We start from the raw sequence: 22,260 nt of genomic DNA on the forward strand, positions 1-22,260 counted from the left end.
GTTTTTCCCACAGCCTATGTTGCAAGGAAAGAAATAGGCTGAAGACCAGCTGGCTATCTAGGCCTAAAATCTTCTCCTTAATAATGCATTATCCAAGGATTTTATTTTCAAGTCAAATAATGATTAAATTTAAGTCCTATGAAAAAAACAAAAGATCTAGAATAGTTAATAAAATTCCAAGGAGACTAGTAACAAAACAGCAGCAGGCAATCTTTTCTACTTATAAACTTACCAATGCAGCTAAGACCTACTAAAAAATATACCACAGTAATTTTCTTTATTTTTTACCATATTGATTAAAATGGTTTTACTAATAAGTGAAATAAGCCTTGAAATTTCAAAATAGCACATACATATAAATACAAAAGTATTCAGTATGAAGGAAAATGAGACTACCCCACTTTTAAAAGTTCAAAATTTAAGAACAGGAATGATTCAAAGGAACTGACAACATCAACTAAGAAACTGACCACCTGCTTCCAAGGCAGCAGCTGGCAACAGGCCAGATTCTTCAAGCAGTAAAACATTGCCTCACAGTGCAGGAGTTTTAATTTACAAGATGACGACATGGTAAATATACTGAGATGACCGTTATTGTATGAACAGACTTCTAGGTTCCAAATTTATCCTCAATGATTCTGCTTGTAATCAAAACACAATTATATAACCAAGTATTATTTCTACATAAAAAAATTTGGAGTAAAGTGCACAGAAAAGGCTTAGAATAGCAAGTCATTGTCAAGGGTTTTTCATGCCAATAAGTCTAATATTTTCAAACACCATGGTTGTTGATATAATGTATAACTTTGGATTTAGAAGACTAAAAGAATTTTAGAAATAAAAATTATAGAATTTGCCAGGTGGTGGTGGTGCACACCTATAATCCCAGCACTCGGGAGGCAGAGGCAGGTGGATATCTGTGAGTTCGAGACCAAGCCTGGTCTACCGAGCGAGTTCTAGGACAGTCTCCAAAACAATACAGAGAAACCCTGTCTCAAAAAACAAAAAATTATAGAATTTAAGCAACTTCACCTTGGTTAGTTTCCAAAGATCAAATACACTACAATTACTCCTAACAGAAAAAAACACTGAACAGGTCATACTCTAGTCATCTTTGGTCAGCAAGTGGTTGAACACCCTTGCAGCTCCAAAATTGTTTAAGTGAAAGCCAACATTTTTTTGTTTTGTTTTGTTTTTTGATTTTTCGAGACAGGGTTTCTCTGTATTGTTTTGGAGGCTGTCCTGGAACTTGCTCTGTAGACCAGGCTGGCCTGGAACTCAGAGATCAGCCTGCCTCTGCCTCCCGAGTGCTGAGATTAAAGGCGCGTGCCACCAACACCTGGCAAAAACATATTTTTCAAAACTTTTTTTCAAATTATGTATAGGGGTCAGAGGACAACTTGTGGGAGCCAACTCTTTCCTTCTATCATGTAGGTCTTGGGACTGGAACTCAATAGGAATGGCAGGTAGAAGTGCTTTTACTTAATAAGCCATCTTCAGACCTGAGAATTAATTAATTAGACTTGAGATAGGGTCCTTTAGCTCCTACTGGCCTAGAACTCACTGTGTTGGCTAGGCTGGCCTCAAATTTATAGACACTCTCCTGCTTCTGCACCATAGTGTTGGAATTAAAAACATGAGCCACCACAATTATTTCTTTGTTTCTTTTTCTTCTTCTTTTCTTGGTAGGGAAGGGAGGTTAAGACAGAGTTTCTCTGTGTAACAATAGTTCTGGCTATCTCATAGAAACTCAAATGCCTCAGACTCCTGAGTGCTGGGATTAAAGGTGGATGCCACGATGGCCACCGCCACCACCACGCGGCTCACAATTAATTTAATGGATTTATTCATATGAATATAATGTCTACTCAACCAATCAGTCAATTCCCTGTTCTGTCTGGGTGTGGGTACAAAATCACCACCACTGAAGAGGCTTGACCCAATGTCACCTCACACTGAAAGCAAAAAGTCTGAGTCAGCTCAGCCCAGTCCCTGGATAGCTACCCTGAGGACCAGCAAACAAACAATAATCCACTGTGTGGTATCAATGTCTAAATCTCTCTATCTTGTTCTTATAATATCCATTTCTGTTTGCTCCTTAATATGCTTTAGTCCCAATTCATTTAACTGAAGCTGGATTTGGAGTTGGATTGGCTCTCCTACTCTAAATCCAAACATGTTGTTAAAATAAAATTCACAATTTCTGTATTATATCAAAGAGCCATTGATATAAGACAGAGGAACACAAAACTAGGGACTGTCATCTCTTTATACTCGGTTCCTTTTCTGAGAGCCTAATCTCCTTCATGTTTACTATCTTCTTTATTGTTACCTTTCCCAGTATTCATACATTAAAAGTTAAAAATTTCTCTGTTAACATTAATATTAACAGAGGAATTTCTTAACAGCAATCCCCACTTCATCAACTCCACCTGATTTGACTTGATGCATCTGAACTGTCCCACATCAGACTCCACCTGACTAGTACCATCCTAAAACCTGTTTGGAACTACATCGCTCAACACAACAACGGACCAATAAACTGACAGCTACTCCCTACATTTTGGACTATGTGTACAATGTAGCTGGTCTATTAGAGTAAGTTAAGTTCCTCTGTGTTTGAGAGGCTGTTTCCTCAGGACCAACAAAATACTGATAGGTTTTTTTTGGGGGGGAGGGTTGTCTTAGGGTTTCTGTAACTGTGAAGAGACACCGACTCTTAAGTATTTAACTGTGGTGGTGGCTTACTATCAGAAGTTATCATCATGGTAGGGAGAATGGAGGTGTGCAGGCAGACATGGTGCTGACTACATCTTTATTAGAAGGTAACAGGAAATGGACTGTGACACTGGGAGTAGCTTGAGCATAGAACTAAAGCCCACTCCCACAATGACACACTTCCTCCACCAAGGCTATACTTCCTAACAATGCCACTCTCTATGGGGGCTACTTTCTTTCAAATCACCACAGGGTGTATTTCACATGAAAAATATATCTAAGAACAAACACTTGTTAGAATCATCTATTTCTTATGTGGTTCACAGGGTCTAATGCAGCCATGCTGGTCTTAAACTCACTATGTAGCTAAGGACTGAATTCGTGATCCGTCTGTTTCTACCCCCAAAGTTAAAAAACTATAATATGTATGAATGCAGCTAGCCTTCTATCCCTTTTATCCCAGCATTCAGGAGGTAGAAGCAGGTTGATCTCTGAGGCTGAGGCCATCCATTGTAAAAGTAGTGGAGTGTTGAGAGGCAAGGTTCAACTCCAATGAAGTCTTTTGTGAGGATGATACTTACAAGGGTTGAAGCAGTGTCCCTCTTTACTAGGAATGATCAAAAATGGTGGTGTTCACAATGGAGGCCTTGGGCCATGAGTTACTCTGTGTAAGTTAAACACAGTGTGAACTGAAGCATGTCTTTACAGTGATGCATGAGCTGATACAGTGGCCTACAGTAGCCACAGAGGAGGATCTAAAACCTAGTTCCCCATAGGAAGAATTCACAGTACATGCCATGTACATTCAAGCACAAATTATAGTTAGTAAGAAAACAAAATCTCTGAAAACATAAAGGCTAGGTATCTACAACATGATGAGCACATACTGGACAATTTCATCTCACTCTGTTATCCATTCAATAGGTAACTTCTGACCTGAAACATAAAGACACATGGCTACGTACTCTAATCTGGTTCTTCAGTTGCTCGGCCTCCTGCCGCAGCTGGTCAAGTTCACTCATCTTCAGGTCTCAGTGCTTCCCACACTTCAGAATCCAAGTTCTGCAACAGAAACATGGCATGAAATGGATACGCTATAGTATGATTGGTTAATCGAAAATTCAATTTTGAGTAACTTACAAAAGCAAGTAAAACACTGGGTATAATGGTACAAGCCTTTAATGCCAGCACTTGGGAGGCAGAGGCAGTAGGATCTTTGTAAGTTCAACTGGTCTACAAAGTGAGTTCTAGGACAACCAGGGCTGATACAAAGAGAATCCCTGTGAAACAACTAAAAAGCAAGGAAATGGAAAGCTTCAGAGCTATAAAACAGAACTTTCCCAAAACATTCATCAGAACTTTTAAAACCCTATCTAGGATTGGATTAAAAACATAATCTTTTTTTTAACTAACTCTGAATGGTACAACAGTGTCTAATACACTGCCGAAAATGTGATAGTAGACTGAAAAAGAAAACTGTCAATGCCAATAGTGTTAGTGTATTCTACTACTTAGGTGGCTGAGGAAAGATCTTAAGTTCAATGCCAACATGTACCACATAGACCCAGTCTCCAAAACAAAACAAAACAAAACAAAAAAAGCCTTTCTCATGAAAAGATTTGAGTCTCTCAGAAACCAAGAACAAACTGCTAGACATCCAGAATAGCTACCACACGGAAAAAGCAGGAGAGATTTCTTTAGGAAATAGGACTGGGGCAATCTGGAAAAACAGCACTTTGAAGTACCCAGAAGTCCTCTATTCCCACTAAAACCCTACAGAGTTCCAGGAAGCTCAGAAGGGTCTTGATTCTTCTAGATATGGACTGAATAAGGGCTGCTCAAGGGCTGCATACCCACTCACATAAGACAACAACCCCAAACTCAGAGTCACCTGAGGTCATCCTGCTATTAAACTCAACCTTTCAGCCTGGGGGTGCAGTTCAGCTGATAGAGAGCTTGACTGGTATGTACAAATCTCTGGATTTGAGCCCAGGCCAGGAAAAATGAGGTGCTGTGGTGCACACCTATAATCCCAGCACTTGGAAATAAGCAGGAGGATCAGAGTCACCCTCTAAGGTCATCCTTGGCTACAAACTTGAGGCCTGCTTGGGATATACTATAACTATTTAAAAACAGATAAGCAAACAAACCTGACTTCCTGAATTAGAGATATAGTTCAATTAGTAGACTGTCTGCCTACAATGTATGGCTCCCCACATGTGTGGTGATGTTCCACTCAGGAGGTATAAATAGGAAGTTCAAGGTCATCCTCAGTTACACAATGGTTTAAGGACAGTCTGTATCACATTAGACACTGTCCAAGTAAACAAACACCAGAGTATGGTGGCGCATGCCTTTAGTACAACACTTGGGGGGGGGCAGAAACAGAAGGATCTCTTCAAGTTCAAGGCCAGCTGGATGTACATACCCAATTCCAGCATAGCCAGGCCTTCATAGAGATTCTGTCTTAAAACACCAAAAAATAAAAGTAAAACAATAAAGAGACTTCTTTTCCTCAGAGAAAGTTATACATAGAGATGCCTGAATTCCTGTATGGAACTCATTTTAGTAGCCTAGGTTGGCCGTGCACTGATAAGCAGATATCTTGCCTCAGAATCTAAGTGCTGGAAAAACAGTCCTCATATACGTTGCTGTACCTGGCATACAGGCTACACTTCTGACAAAGATGTTGGCTGTTAAATCAACCAGTGAATGTGATCAGAGCACCTTGAAACTAAAGATGGAATTACCTAATACCAATGTGATTTATGAAAGGATCTTGATTCCTCCATGAAATTACAGAGTATGAGTGTTTTGATGGCATTGTATTTATGTGTGCCATGTGAACACCCAGTGCCTTCGGGTCAGAAGAATGAATCTCATCCCCCAGGACAGGAATCAGATAACTGTTGGCTGCCATGTAGGTGTGAGGAATCAAAGAGTCATCTCTCTAGCCCTTCCCCCAGGCAACAAAATTTTTATGTAAAAGTTACAAAGGTGCTTGGGGGGTTGGGTGGATTCTTGGGCTCAATAGTTAGTTCATCTGGTTGACATTGAAATCTCGATGTCAGTGGTTCTCAACCTTCTTAGTATACAGTTCCTCGTGTTGTGGTAACCCCCAACCATAAAATTATTTTCATTGCTACTTCATAACATAATTTTGCTACTGTGAATTGTAATGTAAACATCTGTTTTCCAATGGTCTTAGGTAATCTCTGTACAAGGGTCACTTAATTCCCACAGGTTGAAAAGCCCCAGTTTAGGTTCAGTGAGTGATCTGTGTTGACAAATGAGGCAGTAAAATAAAATGTCAGGAATGGCATACATACATACATAGATAAGTACACCTGTAAACGTGTGTGCACTCGTACACACAGCAATAATAAAATAAAAATTAAACAAAACGTCAGATGTGATGGCATGCCTATAATCTCCAGAACTTGGGAGATGCAGAGGTAGAAAGATTGCTTTGAGTCTGAGGCCTCTCTGGTAATATAGTGGGATCCAGGCGACCTAGGACTGTGTATCAAGATCCTGTCTCAACTCTTTCTCAAAATTCAAAGTTAATATCACATGCTTAACTAACCACTGTTATTTTCATTAAGAGTAAAACACATCTTGGGCAAATCATCTGGATGACCCCAAAGCTTAACTGCTAAAGTTCCTTACACTTTTCTATTCTACAGAAAAACAAATGAATACCATTAATGAAGAACCATACTATAGGTTCCTGATGCAAATAACTGGCAACAAAATCCCTTCTAAGTGCCTCTGCAGGACAGAAAGTGCTTAACTTGAGAAAATGAGTTTGAGAGTAATCACCAGTATGGGCTACCAAGAAAGGCCTAGAAGGTGCAGCAGTGCACTAGAGGGAAGCCTCCTTAGGCTAGCTAGCACCTGCTGTTGCTGCTCTCTAGGAAAGCAGGGTATGCAGTGACACAGCTTCCAAAGGATTTCTAACCACAATGGTATTCTCATTTTCTACCAATCCCCCCCCCCACCGCTCTTGCTTTTGTTATGAGAGAATCTTGCTAAACAGCCTAGTATGAACTAAAATTTACCATTACACCCAGTCTGACCTCATACTCCACTTCTCCAGTGCTAGTATTACAGGTGTGTACCACCATCTCTAGCTATAGTAGTTGTTTTCAAATGCATTTCTTGAGTGGATGCTTGACTCACTGGGAAAGCTTCACCAAAAGAGAATGCTTCAGGCTTCCCTGGACACCCCTGCCATTAAAGAACATTTTTTTTTACTTTTGCAGGAAAAGACTAGATTAGGTCTTTAGCACACAAAATCTAAGGACTAAAATTTGGGAATATTCCTAGACAATAGAATAAAATCCCAAATGAATAACAACATGATGTTTAGATAAAAAGACGTGGTGCCATGTTAACCTTGCATGTGTCTGGCTTGCTTTACCTTACAGAGTCAGGGTCACTCACTCCAGCACTTCTTACCCTATTAAAAGTCACTTTGGCTATGAAGATCTGCCACCCAATCCCGCATTCATGTAAGAAAAAGTAGCAGCCAAAGCCACGAGGTTGTTGTTCAGTCAACAAGCAGCAGTTGACCTGGGCATAAACACTAAAGCTGAGTTAGCTTTTACATCACAAGACTAAAAACAACACACTAACAGAGATTTGTAAACAGAGGAACTTTTTGAGCTGCCTCAAAAGCTCCTCAGGCTTGGCAGCCAGTGACCCTACCCAAAGTCAGCTCAATACTGTATTAGCTTTATAAAGATTTCTTAGTAGGTTTCTAGTAAATAATTTTTCTAGTGTTAAGCGCTATAGCTGGGTGACTGCCATGTTTTTTCTATAGTATATGAAGATGGTGTCCAATTAAAAGAAAGGCCAACAAGAACCATCTTGCTGTGCAAGCCCAATGACCTGAGTTCAGTCCCTAGAACCTACCTATGTAAAGGTGTGAAGACAAAACTTGACTCCACAAAATCACCCTCTGACTCTCACACAGTATGTTTAAAAAAGACTTAGTAGCTAATAATCTTTTTTTTCCTATCTGTGTATGTGTATGGAACACACCAGATGAGAACAGAGGGTAACTTGAAGGAGCTGGTCCTCTCCTTCCATGCAGCATTAACAATGAGTGCGTTAGCCTGCTGCCCTAATAACAGTCTGGGTGAAGTGCAGCACACACCCGCAAAGGGCATGCATAATGCTATTACACTGCTTTAATAATTTAGGTTGAATGTATCTTTAAGAAGTTTTACTTACATTTAATCACTTTTGACTTTCTCTTCAGTGTCGTTAGTCCCTTGACCCTTCTGGAAACCCCACCATCAGGTCTGCCTGCCTGGCAGCTCTTCTCCTCCAGAGCATGTCCCAGGTAAGCTTTGGCTATGCTGAGGTGGCACTTTCCAGCCTAATCCACTAAGACAGGACCTGCTGAGGTCTCACGACTGCCCGTGACCCACATCTGCCTTCAGCTTCAACTTAGAGCTGCTGTTTAGGAAACTGGAATAATTTAGCCCAGAAGTAGAGTGAAACAAACAAGCTGACATAACTTATCCTTACTTTAAGTAAAGTGTATGCATGATTACACTACTTCACAAATGTGACAAAGACAGCAGCAGAATACCCCTCCAATCAAGACCCCTGTGAAGGAAGTCATGACAGAGTACTTCAACAGTGACCTCAAGGCCCTACTATTTGACAATCACTAACAATGATACTTGGGCTGCAAGCTTGCTACTGATAAAAAGGGGAAATATGAGCCATCAAGATGATTCAGCCAATAAAGACACCTGATGTCAAACTAGACAGCCTGATTTTGACTGCTCAGGATACACTTCATAGAAGGGGAGAATCAACTCCTGCAAGTTGCCCTGACTCCCATATGTATGTTCTGGTACCCACACACACACATAAAATAAACTATAATTCAAAAAATTTTAAAGGTGCATATTTTGAAAAACAATTTTATTGCTGGGTAGTGGTGGCACACTCCTTTAATCCCAGCACTCGGGAGGCAGAGGCAGGCAGATCTCTGCCAGCCTGATCTAGAGCTAGTTCCAGGACAGCCAAGGCGACACAGAGAAACCCTGTCTGGAAAAACCAAAATAAACAACAATAAAAAGAAAAAAAGAGAAGGGAAAGGAGGGGAGGGGAGAGAAAAGGAGGGAAGGAAAAGAATTTCAATTTCTCCAACATTCAAATAGGATCTCACTAATTCACTTTCACTCTGGTCTGGGACTAATATCACCTATGTCACGGAGCTAAAACAAAAATGAGATAATCGGTCTGACCGTGTCTCCCACCCCGTAAGCCTCTCAGCGATTATACATTGAAGTGTCCCCTTCAACAGAACAACTCCAAGGTGATAATGAGTAGAAGTCAAATTGGCAAAGAACACTACTGTCCTTGTTTGATGCTATTTTCTTTTCTTTTTTTAAAAGATTTATTTATTTATTATATATATAGTGTTTACCTGCAAGTATTCCTGTAGGTCAGAAGAGGGCACCAGGTCTAATTACAGATGGTTGTGAGCCGCTATGTGATTGCTGGGAATTGAACTCAGGACCTCTGGAACAGCAGCCAGTGTTCCCAACTGCTAAGCCATCATTTCAGTCCTAAGATGCTACTTTCAATGACAGGAATTTCTAAAAGATTTGGGTTATGATAGTGGCTGGGAGTGGTCAAGTCAATGCATTTGATCCAGCACTCAGGAGGCAAAGACAGGTGGATCTCTGTGAGTGTGTGGCCAGCCTGGTCTACATAGTGAGTTTAAGGATAGCCAGAGCTACATAGTGAGACCCTGTCTCAATCAGAAAGAAAGAGAGAGGGAGGGAGGGAGGGAGGGAGGGAGGGAGGGAGGGAGGGAGGGAGGGAGGGAGGGAGGGAGGGAGGGAGGGAGAGGAAGGGGAGAAAAGGAAGGGAAGGAGGGATGGGGGAGGGGAGAGGGAGGATTAGATTAATCCAAGCCAACAGCACTAAATCTGAACATAGATGGGGAGCAGCAGTAGCAGGAAGCAACTGCCAACACATTTTGCAAGTGTGATAACAGTATTGTTTTATGCTTAAAGGTACGCGAAGTATTTAAGAACAACAATTCTCTTCAAACAAGCAAGAAACAGAGAAATGGATAGGGGCATATGTAAGAAGTAAGATCGTTAGGAGCTAGTGATGACTTTAGTTTGCTAATAGGAGTTTTTCAAGTGGTTAGCTTTTTGCATGTATTTCAGTTTTCTATTAATAGTCACCTTTTAAATTTGGTATGGTGGAACACACTTCTAATCTCAGCTCACTCAAAAAGCTAAGACAAGAGGACTTTGAGAATTGGGTCAACCTAGGCTATACATTAATATCTTGTTTCCTACCCCCAGCCCCCCAAATTATTTGTGGACTCTGAATTTGATTCTTGACTGAAATATAAGAAAACAGAAAAGAAAGCCAGGTGGTGCATGCCTTTAATCCCAGGCAGACTTCTGTGAGTTCAAAACAGAGTGAGTTCCAGGATAGCCAGTGCTACAAGGAGAAACCCTGCTTTCAAATAAATGAATGGATAAATAAATAAATAAACACACGGATACACAGTAACAGCTAGGTGTTATTGCAAATGCCTAACTTCAGTTCTGAAGGGTTAAATACACTCTTCTAGCCTCTATATAAGCATAGGCACATGCGTGTAGTCCACTTGCAGGTGTACACACACACATGCAAGCATATGGAGAGATGGCTCAGTTTATAAAGTTCAGAGCTTTTAGAGCTGAAGCACCCATGTAAAAAGCTGGCCATGGCCGGGCGTTGGTGGTGCACACCTTTAATCCCAGCTCTCGGGAGGCAGAGGCAGGCAGATCTCTGTGAGTTCGAGACCAGCCTGGTCTACAGAGTGAGTTCCAGGACAGCCTCCAAAGCCACAGAGAAACCCTGTCTCGAAAAACCAAAAAAAAAAAAAAAACCAAAAAAAAAAAAAAAAAAAAAAAAAAAGCTGGCCATGATGGTGACTGTGGGGAAGCAGAAACAAGCAAAAATCTGAAACTTATTGGCCAGCCAGCTTAGGGAGACATCCTGTTAAAAACAAACAAACAAATAAATAAATAAAAATAAAAAGGTAGAGGGGCTGGAGAGATGGCTCAGAGGTTTAGAGCACTGGCAGTTCTTCCAGAGAGGTCCCAGGTTCAATTCCCACATAGCAGTTCACAACTGTCTGTAACTCCAGTTTCAGAGGATCTGACACCCTCACACAAACATACATGCAGGCAAAAACACCAATGCACATAAAAGAAAAATAAATAATTGAAAGGAAAAAAAAAAAACTAGCCAGGCAGGTGGTAGCGCTTGGGAGGCAGAGGCAGGTAGATCCCTTTGAGTTCAAGGTCAGCCTGGTCTACAAAGCTAGTTCCAGAACAGCTAGGACTATTACAGAGAAATCCTGTCTCAAAAAACTAAAAAGTAAGGCAGAGGACCTGAGACATCAAGAGCACATACTACTCTAGTCGAGAAGCTGAGTGTAATTCAGCTTCAAGGCACTTTAAACCCTTTGGCCTCTGGGGGCACCTGCACTCACATGCAAATACCCACACAGAAACACACATATGTATAATTAAAAATAAAACTTAAAAAAATAACCATGCATGGACACACACACAAATTTTTTAAATAGAGAAATGGGCCAGATGTTGGTGGCTTCCACCTATAACCTCAGCATGCTGAAAGAATGAGGCAGGAAGACTGCTTGACTTTAAAATCAGCCTGGCCTACAAGATGAAACACCCAAGGGCTCAGTGGTTGTTCTTGCAGAGGACTGGGATTTTGTTCCCAGCACCTACACAGGCTAACAACTGTCTGTTAACTCCAGTTCCAAAGGATTCAATGCCCTCTCAGGCCTCCAAAGGCAATGAATGAATGTAACATATATACATACATAATATGTGTAGGTGAAACATTCATATATATATATATATATATAAGACAAAAATGAATAAATCATTTTTAGGGCTAGCGAGATGTCTCTATGGTTAAGAGCACTAACCCAGAGAGCATGGGGAATTCCCAGCACCATAAAGGGGATAGCAACTCTAACTGTTCCAGTAGATTTGGTGCCCTCTTTGGCCTCTGCCTGCACATGGTACAGACATATAGCAGGCAAAACACCTATAAATATAAAATATAAATAAATCTCAAAAACTTTAATAATCTTCAAAAAAAAAAAAGCCTTTAATCCCAGCACTTGGGAGACAGAGGCAGGCGGGTCTCAATGAGTTCAAGGCCAGCCTGGTCTACAAAGCTAGTTCCAGGGCAGCTAGGGTTACACAGAGAAACCAGTCTCCAAAACCCAGAAAGAACTGATGAATACTAGGCTCTATGGCATAGTCTTTAATCCCAGGCTCTGGAAGGCAGGTGGATATCTTAGTCCCAGGCCAGCCAGTACACAGAAAGACCCGTCTTGAAATATAAAACAAAACAATTGGTGAGTACCGGATGTGGACGTAGAGCACACCTTTAATCACTGCCACTGGGAGGCGGAGGCAGAGGTAGATGGGATCTTTGTGAGTTCAAGGGGAAGCCTGGTCTACAAAACGAGTTCTAGGACAGGCAGAGGTACATAGTAAGACCCTCTCAGAAAACCAACCCCCCAATGGCTCCCCCGAAAAAACTTGATGATTATCAATTATATATGTGACTTTACCTTAATTCAGAAGTGTTCCTGGTCTGTTTGCCCACACATGTAAGTCTATCTGTAACAACAGAAAAGGTTATGTTTTTCTCATATTGGGACTGTGCTAACAGCTACAGTAGCTACTACATTCTAGGAAAGAACACATAAATCGTCTTCTTCTCTACTACCATCTCCCCCATAAGCCCCTTTATTCAGTACAGCATTCAGTTTTTCAGCACTGAAAAAATAAGGAAATGCAGACCAGGCATGATGGTATATGCCTTAAATCAGAGCACAGTACTCAGATCTGAGTTCAAGGTCAGCCTGGTCTACCTAGTAAGAGTCTATCTTAAAAATATACAAAACAACTACAGAAACAGTAAACAAAACAAAGAAACAGGGACTGGCAAGATGCCTCAGTGGGTAACGAAACTTGCTGTCAATCCTGAGTTCAGTCTCTGGAAGTCACCTCAGGAGAAAATCAATTCCCAAAAGTTGCCATGACCTACCTAACTATATATACACAGCTATGTACATAGTAGATGAGTCCATTTACAACACACCAAAAATAAACAAAGTTGGAGACAGGAGTTGCATGGTGCCATGTACGAAGAGTGATATTTTACTGGGTACTGGGTCTCCTTTTGGAGTGACAAAAATACAGACAGGTAGGGGAGGCAGTTGCACAACAATGTGAATATACTAAGTGCTACTGAATCACTCTCTTTAAAATGCTTTAATTTTCTATTATGTGAATTCCACCCCAAAAAAGAAAAGGTGGGTGTTGAAGTGGAAGTTAGGGAACACAAGTTAATCAGTAAAAGCAAGCTACATCCACCCCCACAAATCCTTTGAAAAGGTCCTGAATATATGCCTGAGGAACCATCAAATTCTCTCTTAGTCTAAAGATGGGTCTCAACCTGGCACCCTGATTTCTCCATTTAACAATTTTTCTCTGTTTAACAGCCCTGGCTGTCCTGGAACTGGCTTTGTAGACCAGTATGGCCTAAAGCTCAGAGATCTGCCTGCCTCTATCACCTGAGTGCTGAGATTAAAGGAGTGTGCCACCACTACCCAAAATATTTATTTATCTTTTTTAAACATTTTGTTTTGCTGCTTTTGAGATAGGGTCTCACTATGTGTGGCTTGGTCTGGCCCGGAACTTGATATACAGACCAAGCTGGCCTCAAAGTCCTCTAGAGGTCTGCCTGCTTCTCCCTCCTGAGTGCTGGGATTAACGGTGTGTGCCACTATACTCAGTTTACCTTGTATGGTGATTTGAATAGAAATGACCCCCATAGACTCATGCATTTGAATGATTGGCCCATAGAAAGTGGCGCTATTGTTGGAGGAAATGTATCACTGTGGAGGCGGGGCTTTAGGATCTCATATGCTCAAGCTACACCCAACACAGTTGCTTTTGCTGCCTATGGACCAAGATGTAGACCTCTCAGCTCCTTCTCCAGCATTGTGTCTGAGTGCACACCATGACAATAATAAACTAAACCTCTGAAACCATAAGCCAGGCCCAATTAAATGTTTTCTTTTATAAGAGTTGCCATGGATCCCGGGTATACAAATGGACTTTGGACTCCCATCCAACAATGAGAGATGCACTCTCACCCTGAACTCTTGGGGGAGGGTCTAGGCCCTGCCCTGGATGAAATGACAGACTATGGACACCCCAATGGAGGGCCTCACCTCACCCTCCCTGGGGGAAATGAGGGGATATTGGGAGGGGGTGGGAGTGCATGGGAGAGGGACCTGGAATTGACATGTAAAGCAACCTTGTTTCTAATTTAAATTTAAATTAAAAAAAAAAAAGAGTTGCCATGGCCATGGTGTCTCTTCACAGCAACAGAAGCCCCAAGACACCCTGGTTTATGAAGGCGAAATCTTTATCTGGGGAGGGTGAGTTGTTTAGCAACTGACAGGTATACAGTAGATCCCAGCTTCTATTGTCTGTTACAGCAGCACAACTAGCCTGGCTGCAGCCCCAAGTAAGAATTCCACTATAAAGGGCCATAATTATCCCAATCTCTACACAATGATCTTCCAATCTTTTAACAGTAAAAGATAAAAGGGTAAAACACAATTTGCTCTATCTGAAACATTCAGGTTCCTTGGGGGCTCAAGCTCTCCATTCTTTCATAAGGCATTGGGTATCTACCATGACACAAGGTGACGACTGTATTCATTCACCAATCTCTAGCTCCTGTGGTCATACCAGGCTACAGTGGAGAAAGAGACTGCTTAACTGTCCCAAAAACTCAGCCTCATGTAAAGTGAGTTGTCTGTCTCGGTGGCTCACACTTTTAATCCCAGCACTCGGGAGGCAGATGCAGGAGGATCTCTGTGAGTTCTAGGCCACCCTGGTCTACAGAGTGAGTTCTAGGACAACCTCCAAAACAACACAGGAAACCCTGTCTTGAAAAACAAAAAAACAAACAAAAAAAAGAGAAACCCTGTCTCACAAACAAAATTTAACATCAAATTCTCCACCAAAGAACCATTAATCATTAGAATTTGCCAAGAACTGGCAGTGGCCCATAGTCCCAGCACCAGGGAAGCAGAGGCAGGGAAGCAGAAGCAGGTAGATCTCTCTCAGTTCAAGGACAGCCTTGTCACAGCTGTTACAGAGAAACTCTGTCTCAGAAAGACAAAATAAAATAAAAATAATGCCAAGAAGCAGAGTGAATAAAAGGAAATCAAGTTATAATAAACAAACATTCCAAGGAAGGAGGTAAAACACACAAACCCTGTAACAAGAATAAGATCAAGTTCTCACTGCATGTTTGGCACAGGGTGGTAGACTATTATTTGCCTAGCAGGGGGCTTTTTATTTCCATGAACTTTTTTTGCTTCTTCCTAATCTTATCTAATGCTGCATGGTAACACAACGAGATAAGAAAAACTAAAAACCCGACAGCAGTAATTTTTCTTTTAAAACCCAAAGCAGCATGCATTGAACCTTCCTAAGGTAGAAGAACATGGGAAGGACTTAAAATTTCCTAAACATATTTATTGTCTAGTTTTTTTTTCACAAAACTGTTTAAAAGAAAAAAGTTGGATGTTAACTACATCTTTAAGGAAATGATTAAATCTAGAATTAAAAAATTAAACTATTGCCAGGCGGTGGTGGCGCACGCCTTTAATCCCAGCACTCGGGAGGCAGAGGCAGATGGATCTCTGTGCGTTCGAGGCCAGGCTGGACCGATAGCCTCTGAAACAATACAGAGAAACCCTGTCTCGTAAAAACCAAAAAAAAAAAAAAAAAAAAAAAATAAACTATTACTGATGCCTTCTCCAATTTCCCCGACCCCCTCAGTATTTACCTGATCTAACTAAGAATCTTACAGGAAGAAGGAAGATGGGGATTCCTGAAAGGCCCCAGGACAGGAAGCATATGTAAGAAATAGAAATAAGAGCCAGGAGGCTAGAAAGATGGCTTAGCAGACCTGGGTTCAGTTCTCAGCACCCAAATCAAGTGGGTTACAATCAACCTCCTGTAACTCTAGTTCCCAAGGGCTCCAAACTCCCTCTTCTAGTCTCAGTAAGCACCAGGAATGTGCATGGTGCATATATATACCCATAAGCACTCACACATACACATGAAAATAATTTTTAAAAAATCAGAGAAGGAAAGAAGGAAGGGTAGCCAGGCTGTTTGCATAGATCTCTGGAAACCTTTCTCAAGTCCTTCCCTTGCTCTCCATTAACTGAACAACAACTTGGTCCACTGTCCAACAAGGCCTATCATCCTCCACCACAGTCCCTTCCAACTATCAGTCTGTCTCTAGGAAAAGTCTGTGCTTGCTCATTCACATGCTGTCCCCAGGACAGACACTAACATGGAAAGGATAACTGGGAAGGAGACACAAATAGGTCAAGCAACCATAGGGTCCTGTAACATAGGCTGTAAGTTATGTAAGCTTCATCTTTGCATTTTTCACTGTCCAACTAGAGAAATGAGTCACAAAGTACCAGACGTAGATTCACAACACATCATGTAATAATCCAATTCTCCAAACAAATAAAGTGGTTTCTAAGATACCAGTGGCACATATCTATAACTGAGCTCTCAGGAGGCACAGATAGAAAGATCACAGCAAGTTCAAGGTCAGCTTAGACTACATGGGGAGACTCTTGTTTATCCTGTCAAAGCATGAGGAGGTGGGTCTGAGGTAAGAAGACTGAACATCTAAGGACAGATTAGGGTACACAAGGCCATTTTTCAAAAAGAGGAAAGGGAAGACAAGGTCAGATTTAAGCAGATTTAAGGACATCTAGTGCAGGTAGTCCCTTATTACTCTAAAAAAAAAGGTTTTTAAAAATTATGTGTATGAATGTTTTGGCTGCATGCATACATAGAGCGTATGAGCGTATGTATGAATGTATGTACCTACGTATGTACATACACACCACGTGTGCCTGTTGCTCACAGAAGCCAGAAGAAGTCCCAGAAGAGGGCCACAGATCCAGTAGGACTTGAGTTGGTTATGAGTCACCGTGTGAGTGCTGGAAATCAAACCTGGGTCCTCTAGAAGAGCAACTAGTGCTTTTAATTGCTAAACCATCTCTCCTGTACCCACAACTTTTTTTCAGTTCACTTGTCAATAAAACTGCAGGCAAAAGGGATTGTGTTATTGCCCTAGCAGCGTACTCAATAAACTTACTTTTGGGCTGAGGAAAAAGCTCAACAAATGAGACCAAGACTGACAGCCTGAGTTTGATACCTGTAACCCACAGTGCTATGAGAAAACCAACTCCTATAAACTGTTCTCTGATCTACACACACAGTGTTCTTATGCATGAAGCACACAAACAAATACATGTTTAAAAAATCCAAGCAACAACCTCAGTCCCCAAACTAAATGGTGTTAAGAACGTTGAACAAACTCACACTACACTGAGAAAAGTGCTGTGGGAGCTTGGAGGTGACTAGCAAGATGACATCACATCTTAACAGCTGGGCCTGAGATAGTCGCTTTAATAAAAAAGCAAGTGTTGCATAAACAGCAGCTTGGCACAGGAAATGAGGTGAGGAGAGTTTGATCGGATTCTTAAATTTGAGAAGCTGTTCAGCTCACTAACTAGTTAATAAAGATAGTTAATAAAGAATGAATAAAATTAGTTTTCTGCAACTTGTATTATTTTTCAAATGGTCACTGAGTTCATTTGACAACATTGCTCGGGTTGTTTTGGATCTTTTTAAAGATTTATTTATCATGTATACAGTGTTCTGCCTGCATGTATGCCTGCACACTAGAAGAGAGCACCAGATCTCATAATAAATGGTTGTGAGCCACAATGTGGTTGTGGGAATTGAACTCAGGGCCTCTGTTGGAGTCATCTCTCCAACCTGGATGTTCACATCTTAAAACAAATTACAAGATTTAAAGTTGTGTTGGGCCACAGCACTGGGAACCACGAGACACTCAATATTACTGTGAATTTGGGGATCTATCAAAACCCAAACCCAGACCTCAGAGATAAGACAAGGTAAAGGAAAAGACAATGGAAAGAAAAATCAGAGCAAACAGAGAGGAAAAAAAAATGATGAAGTGAGCCAAAGAGGAGAAGAGTAGGGAGGGGAAAGACAAACCTGGCTCATCGCCCTCCCTTTTCTTTCAGTTAAGGACAGTGAAGCGGTAGACTGAGATGCTGAACCAGAGACAGGCCACTGCAGAAGGGAGGAATAGAGCCACGGCAGTGAGGATGGGTTGGCTATGTAAGGTAGGAAGGGTAGTCCCGAAGAAAGTTCTGCCATTCCCTCAAAGCAACCTAGTAATGCTATGATTTTTCTTTTTTCCTTCCCTTTTGTTTTGTTTGGTTGGCTTTTTTTTGGGGGGGGGTTCGAGACAGGGTTTCTCTGTATTGTTTTGGAGGCTGTCCTGGAATCGGCTCTGTAGACCAGGCTGGCCTCGAACTCACAGAGATCCACCTGCCTCTGCCTCCCGAGTGCTGGGATTAAAGGCGTGCACCACCAATGCCCGGCTTTGGTTGGCTTTTTTACTTTGGAGGATTTTTTTAGTCTGATTTCCTAATCAACAAACCCAGCAGGACCTCTACACCTGCTGATTGAAAGGTACTTCTAGGCAAAAGCAGAACTAGGGATGGGGGATGAAAAGAAAATAGAGCAAGAAAGAAAAGTGAAGAGACACAGGGGGGAGACAGAAGCAGCAGTCAAGTATGGCAGACCTTCCAGGCAGTGAGAACATCGTTAAAGACACTCAGCGGAGGAGCCCAGAGACAATTTCTGTGCTATTTTGCTCACAATGCAAAACCTGGATCACACTGTAAAGAAGCCCAATGAGAGTTCTACAGGACTACTGGCCCATGCTCTTAGAAATGCCAAAGGGAGAATAAACTGACTTCTAAACAAAACACATTAGTAGCATGTAGTCTACTGATTTTAACAACTGAACCGAAGTTATATAAACACAGGTTTGTGTAGGAAAAAACACACACAGGCAGGAGGATTCCAAGTTCTCAAGACCCATATCCCAACATACACACATGCAAGTAGCAAGGAGGAAAATTAATGTGAATTTTCATACTGTTTCATGATATAACCACATTTCAGGGAGAGTTTGTCTGTTTTTTGTTTTTTTTTTAAAGGTAGTCCAGGCTGGCTTTGAACTCAGTCCTCCTGCCTCAGGCTTAGAATTAGAGCCTAAGAATCCCTGATGCCTGCTGGGGCCTTGGTTTGCCTACCCCAGAGAACAGAGCTCACCCCTGCTTCTTGATATAAAGGAACATCGGTTTGGTTGAGGGAAGTACACTCTTCAGAGGACAATCAGGGGACTTTACCATAGTTTAAATAGTAATTCTCAGTTTCTCCCATTTACTGCCCACAAGTACAAAGTACTTCACTTTTTTGGAAGTAAAACTAGTAAATCTAGAAAAAGAAACTAAGAGAGCTCAGTGGAGTACCCAGGAATCACCCCTTGGAGACTTTCACAAATACCACCATGAGTGAATGTGGCAGAATTCTAACCATACTGAGCTGAGTACAAACAAAGCTGCCGAACACACAAGATGACCATTTTTACACCTAGTGACAGGGAGCTGGAGCCAACCAACAGGAGGCGGGGTCTTACCCTGGCTCAGCCTGTCTGCGTACTGCATAGATCGAACAGTTTCTCCCACAAAATGTTCTGTGGCACAGAGTTACTACTCATTAATTAAAAACACAGCTTGGGACAGGACGGATGGTTTGCATCCCAGCACCCACATGTGGGCTAAAAATGGTCTTTAACTTCAGTTCCAGGAGATCTAGTGTCCTCTTCTGGCCCACGTGGGCACTGCACTCACATGGTGCATACACATACATGCAGGTCAACACTCATACATGTAAAATAAATGTGGAAACAAAACAGAAACTTGGCCGGGCGTTGGTGGCGCACGCCTTTAATCCCAGCACTCGGGAGGCAGAGGCAGGCGGATCTTTGTGAGTTCGAGACCAGCCTGGTCTATAAGAGCTAGTTCCAGGACAGCCTCCAAAGCCACAGAGAAACCCTGTCTCGAAAAACCAAAAAAACAGAAACTTGATGCTGGGTATAGTAACATACACTCATCCTCAAGCACTAGGGAAACAGGCAGGAAAATCAGTTCTATCAGGCCAGCTGAGCTACAAGAGACCCAGTCTCAAAAAGTAAAACAAAAAATAAATGAGCAACTGCCACGTGTCTGTTACCTCAACCCTTAGAAGTAGATTCAGGAGGATTCCCCGTCCAAAGCCAATCTAGGTAGCTTTGCAAGACACTGTCTCAAAAATAAAATAAAAATTTAGAGACAGGGTACTTGGGATCAGAGAGGTAGGATTGATGCACAGGCCTACTAAGAAAAAGGTCTGTGGGCAAATGTATTACCTTAGACCCTACATGGTTATCCATCATGCACACATTCCACAACACCACATAAACAAGGTGCAGTAGCCCACACCTGTAACATAAGCACAAAGGTGTAGAGCAGAACCAGAAGTTCAAAGTCATCCTTGGTACATAACAAGGCCAGATTAGAATAGCTAAGACCTCATCTCAAAAAAAGGGGAAATTTTGAGCTACACATAATTGTATAGTTTGCTCATAAAGCTACTTTGTTTTTGGAGACAAAGTCTCACTATCTAACACAATATCCTTGAACTCCATAGCTCCTGGGACCCTCCACTTCTCCAATGTTGATTAAAGGGTATGCTCTCAGACCCAGCTTACTGCATATGGTCTTTGAGAATTTTGATTACCTTAAAAACATACTGGGAGAGCCCCAGTTGCCTAATGGATAAGGCATTGGCCTCCTAAAAACATGCTGGGCAGTGGTGATACAAGCCTTTAATCCTAGCACTTGGGAGGCAGAGGTAGGTCAATCTCTGTGAGTTAAAGACCAGCCTAGTCTATAGAGTTCCAGGACAGTCAAAGCTACACAGAGAAAAACCTGTCTTGGAAACAAACAAACAAAAAACACATCATTAGTTATTCAGTTGGACTCAGCGGCACACGTCTTTAATCTAAGCACCCAGGCAGAAGAGGTAGGTGGATCTCTGTGAGTTTGAAGCCACTCTGGTCTACAAAGAAAGTTCCAGGACAGTAAGGGTTGTTAAACAGAGAAACCCTGTCTCAACAAACAAAAACCCCACAAATAATTTACTGTTGTGCACCTCCCAAAATGACGATTTTCCCCCTTTTTTCTAACTATCATGAACTTGGAAAATTTAAAAAAGAGAGAGAAAAGACAAAATGGTTTCTTAGCACAAAAATGTTTCTTGCAAAGCAACATTTCACAGGGTTGGACAGCAGGGACAGACATCACAGAATACACAGAAATGCAACTTTGAGGGAGGGTGAGTGCTCTCCAGATAAGGTCTCTCTGTGTGGCTCTTCTTGTCCTGGAATTCACTCTGTAGACCAGGCTGGCCAAGAACCCAGAGATCTCTGCCTCCCTAGGAATGTAACTTTTTTTTCCCTTTGAGACAGAGTTTCTCTGTAGCTTTTGGAGACTGCCCTGGAACTCTGTAGACCAGGCTAGCCTCAAACTCATTAAGATCTGCCTGCCTCTGCCTCCCAAGTGCTGGGATTAAAGGTGTGCACCACCACCACTACCAGCACCACCTGGCGGAATGTAACTAACTTTCTATGACTATTACAGCTAGGCATGACAGGACGCAAAGGAGGCTAAAAGGAGTCAAGAGCTCAGGACCAGCTTAGGCAACATAGGAAGATCCTTTGATAAAACAAAGTCATCACAGGAGCTATAGAAAAGCTTAACCATGAAAGCAATTGCATCAGACTACCTCCCTTTCTTGAGACCTAAAATAGATGAATAAGTAAATAAATAAAAGAATCTCTAAGTTCTATTTAAAAAATAGCTACTCACAAAAGAGCACATCAGAAGACCCAAGGCTGGGCCAGTACACTGCTCCCCACTTCATCCAGCCACTCATTAACCTAAATACTGACTTCCACAACAAAAGCAAAGCAGAAATTTAACCATAAAGCATTGTAAAGTTTACTTCAGTTAAACATTCAGGCCCCAAAGCACAATTACAGGAGAACTCTCACCTCCACAGGAAAGGGCGGTGCAGGAGCTCAGATGCAGAGCTTGCCAAGGCTTTTCAGTCTTTGCCCTTCCCCACTGAAACCCAGAATCCTCAGCCACATAAGTATCAGCTAGGAAGGGAGAGTAGAGGAACCTACTTGTCTAATCACAGTTATTCATCATGTAGCTAATTCCTCTTTTTTGTTGCTTCTTACAGATGACCCAATTAGCCTCCAAATACCCACCACAAAAACATTTGATTTTTATAACCGGTTGACATACACACACAACTTTATACCCATTTATGTTCAATTTAGGAAGATATAAGCATATATTTTTTTATTTTTTGAGACAGGGTTTCTCTGTATTGTTTTGGAGGCTGT

At 41.7% G+C, this 22,260-nt stretch overlaps 1 protein-coding gene across 5 annotated transcripts in view; it reads right to left on the minus strand.

The window, feature by feature from the left end:
• Gnb1 (G protein subunit beta 1) overlaps positions 1-22,260 on the minus strand; it is a 59,851-nt gene that overhangs the window by 23,671 nt on the left and 13,920 nt on the right. For 4 of the 5 annotated variants that reach the window (XM_040735056.1, XM_040735055.1, XM_040735052.1 and 1 more), the window contains exons 2-3: positions 12,371-12,419; positions 3,684-3,780 (exon numbers count right to left, since the gene is read on the minus strand). In XM_040735056.1, coding sequence (XP_040590990.1) covers positions 3,684-3,740 — 57 coding nt within the window. In that variant the 5' untranslated portion in view covers positions 3,741-3,780; positions 12,371-12,419. The remainder of the gene's footprint in view (positions 1-3,683; positions 3,781-12,370; positions 12,420-22,260) is intronic. The other variant, XM_040735054.1, reaches the window with a different exon arrangement.

Source organism: Mesocricetus auratus, unplaced genomic scaffold (genome assembly GCF_017639785.1).
Source record: "Mesocricetus auratus isolate SY011 unplaced genomic scaffold, BCM_Maur_2.0 Super-Scaffold_100042, whole genome shotgun sequence".
Taxonomy (NCBI): domain Eukaryota; kingdom Metazoa; phylum Chordata; class Mammalia; order Rodentia; family Cricetidae; genus Mesocricetus; species Mesocricetus auratus.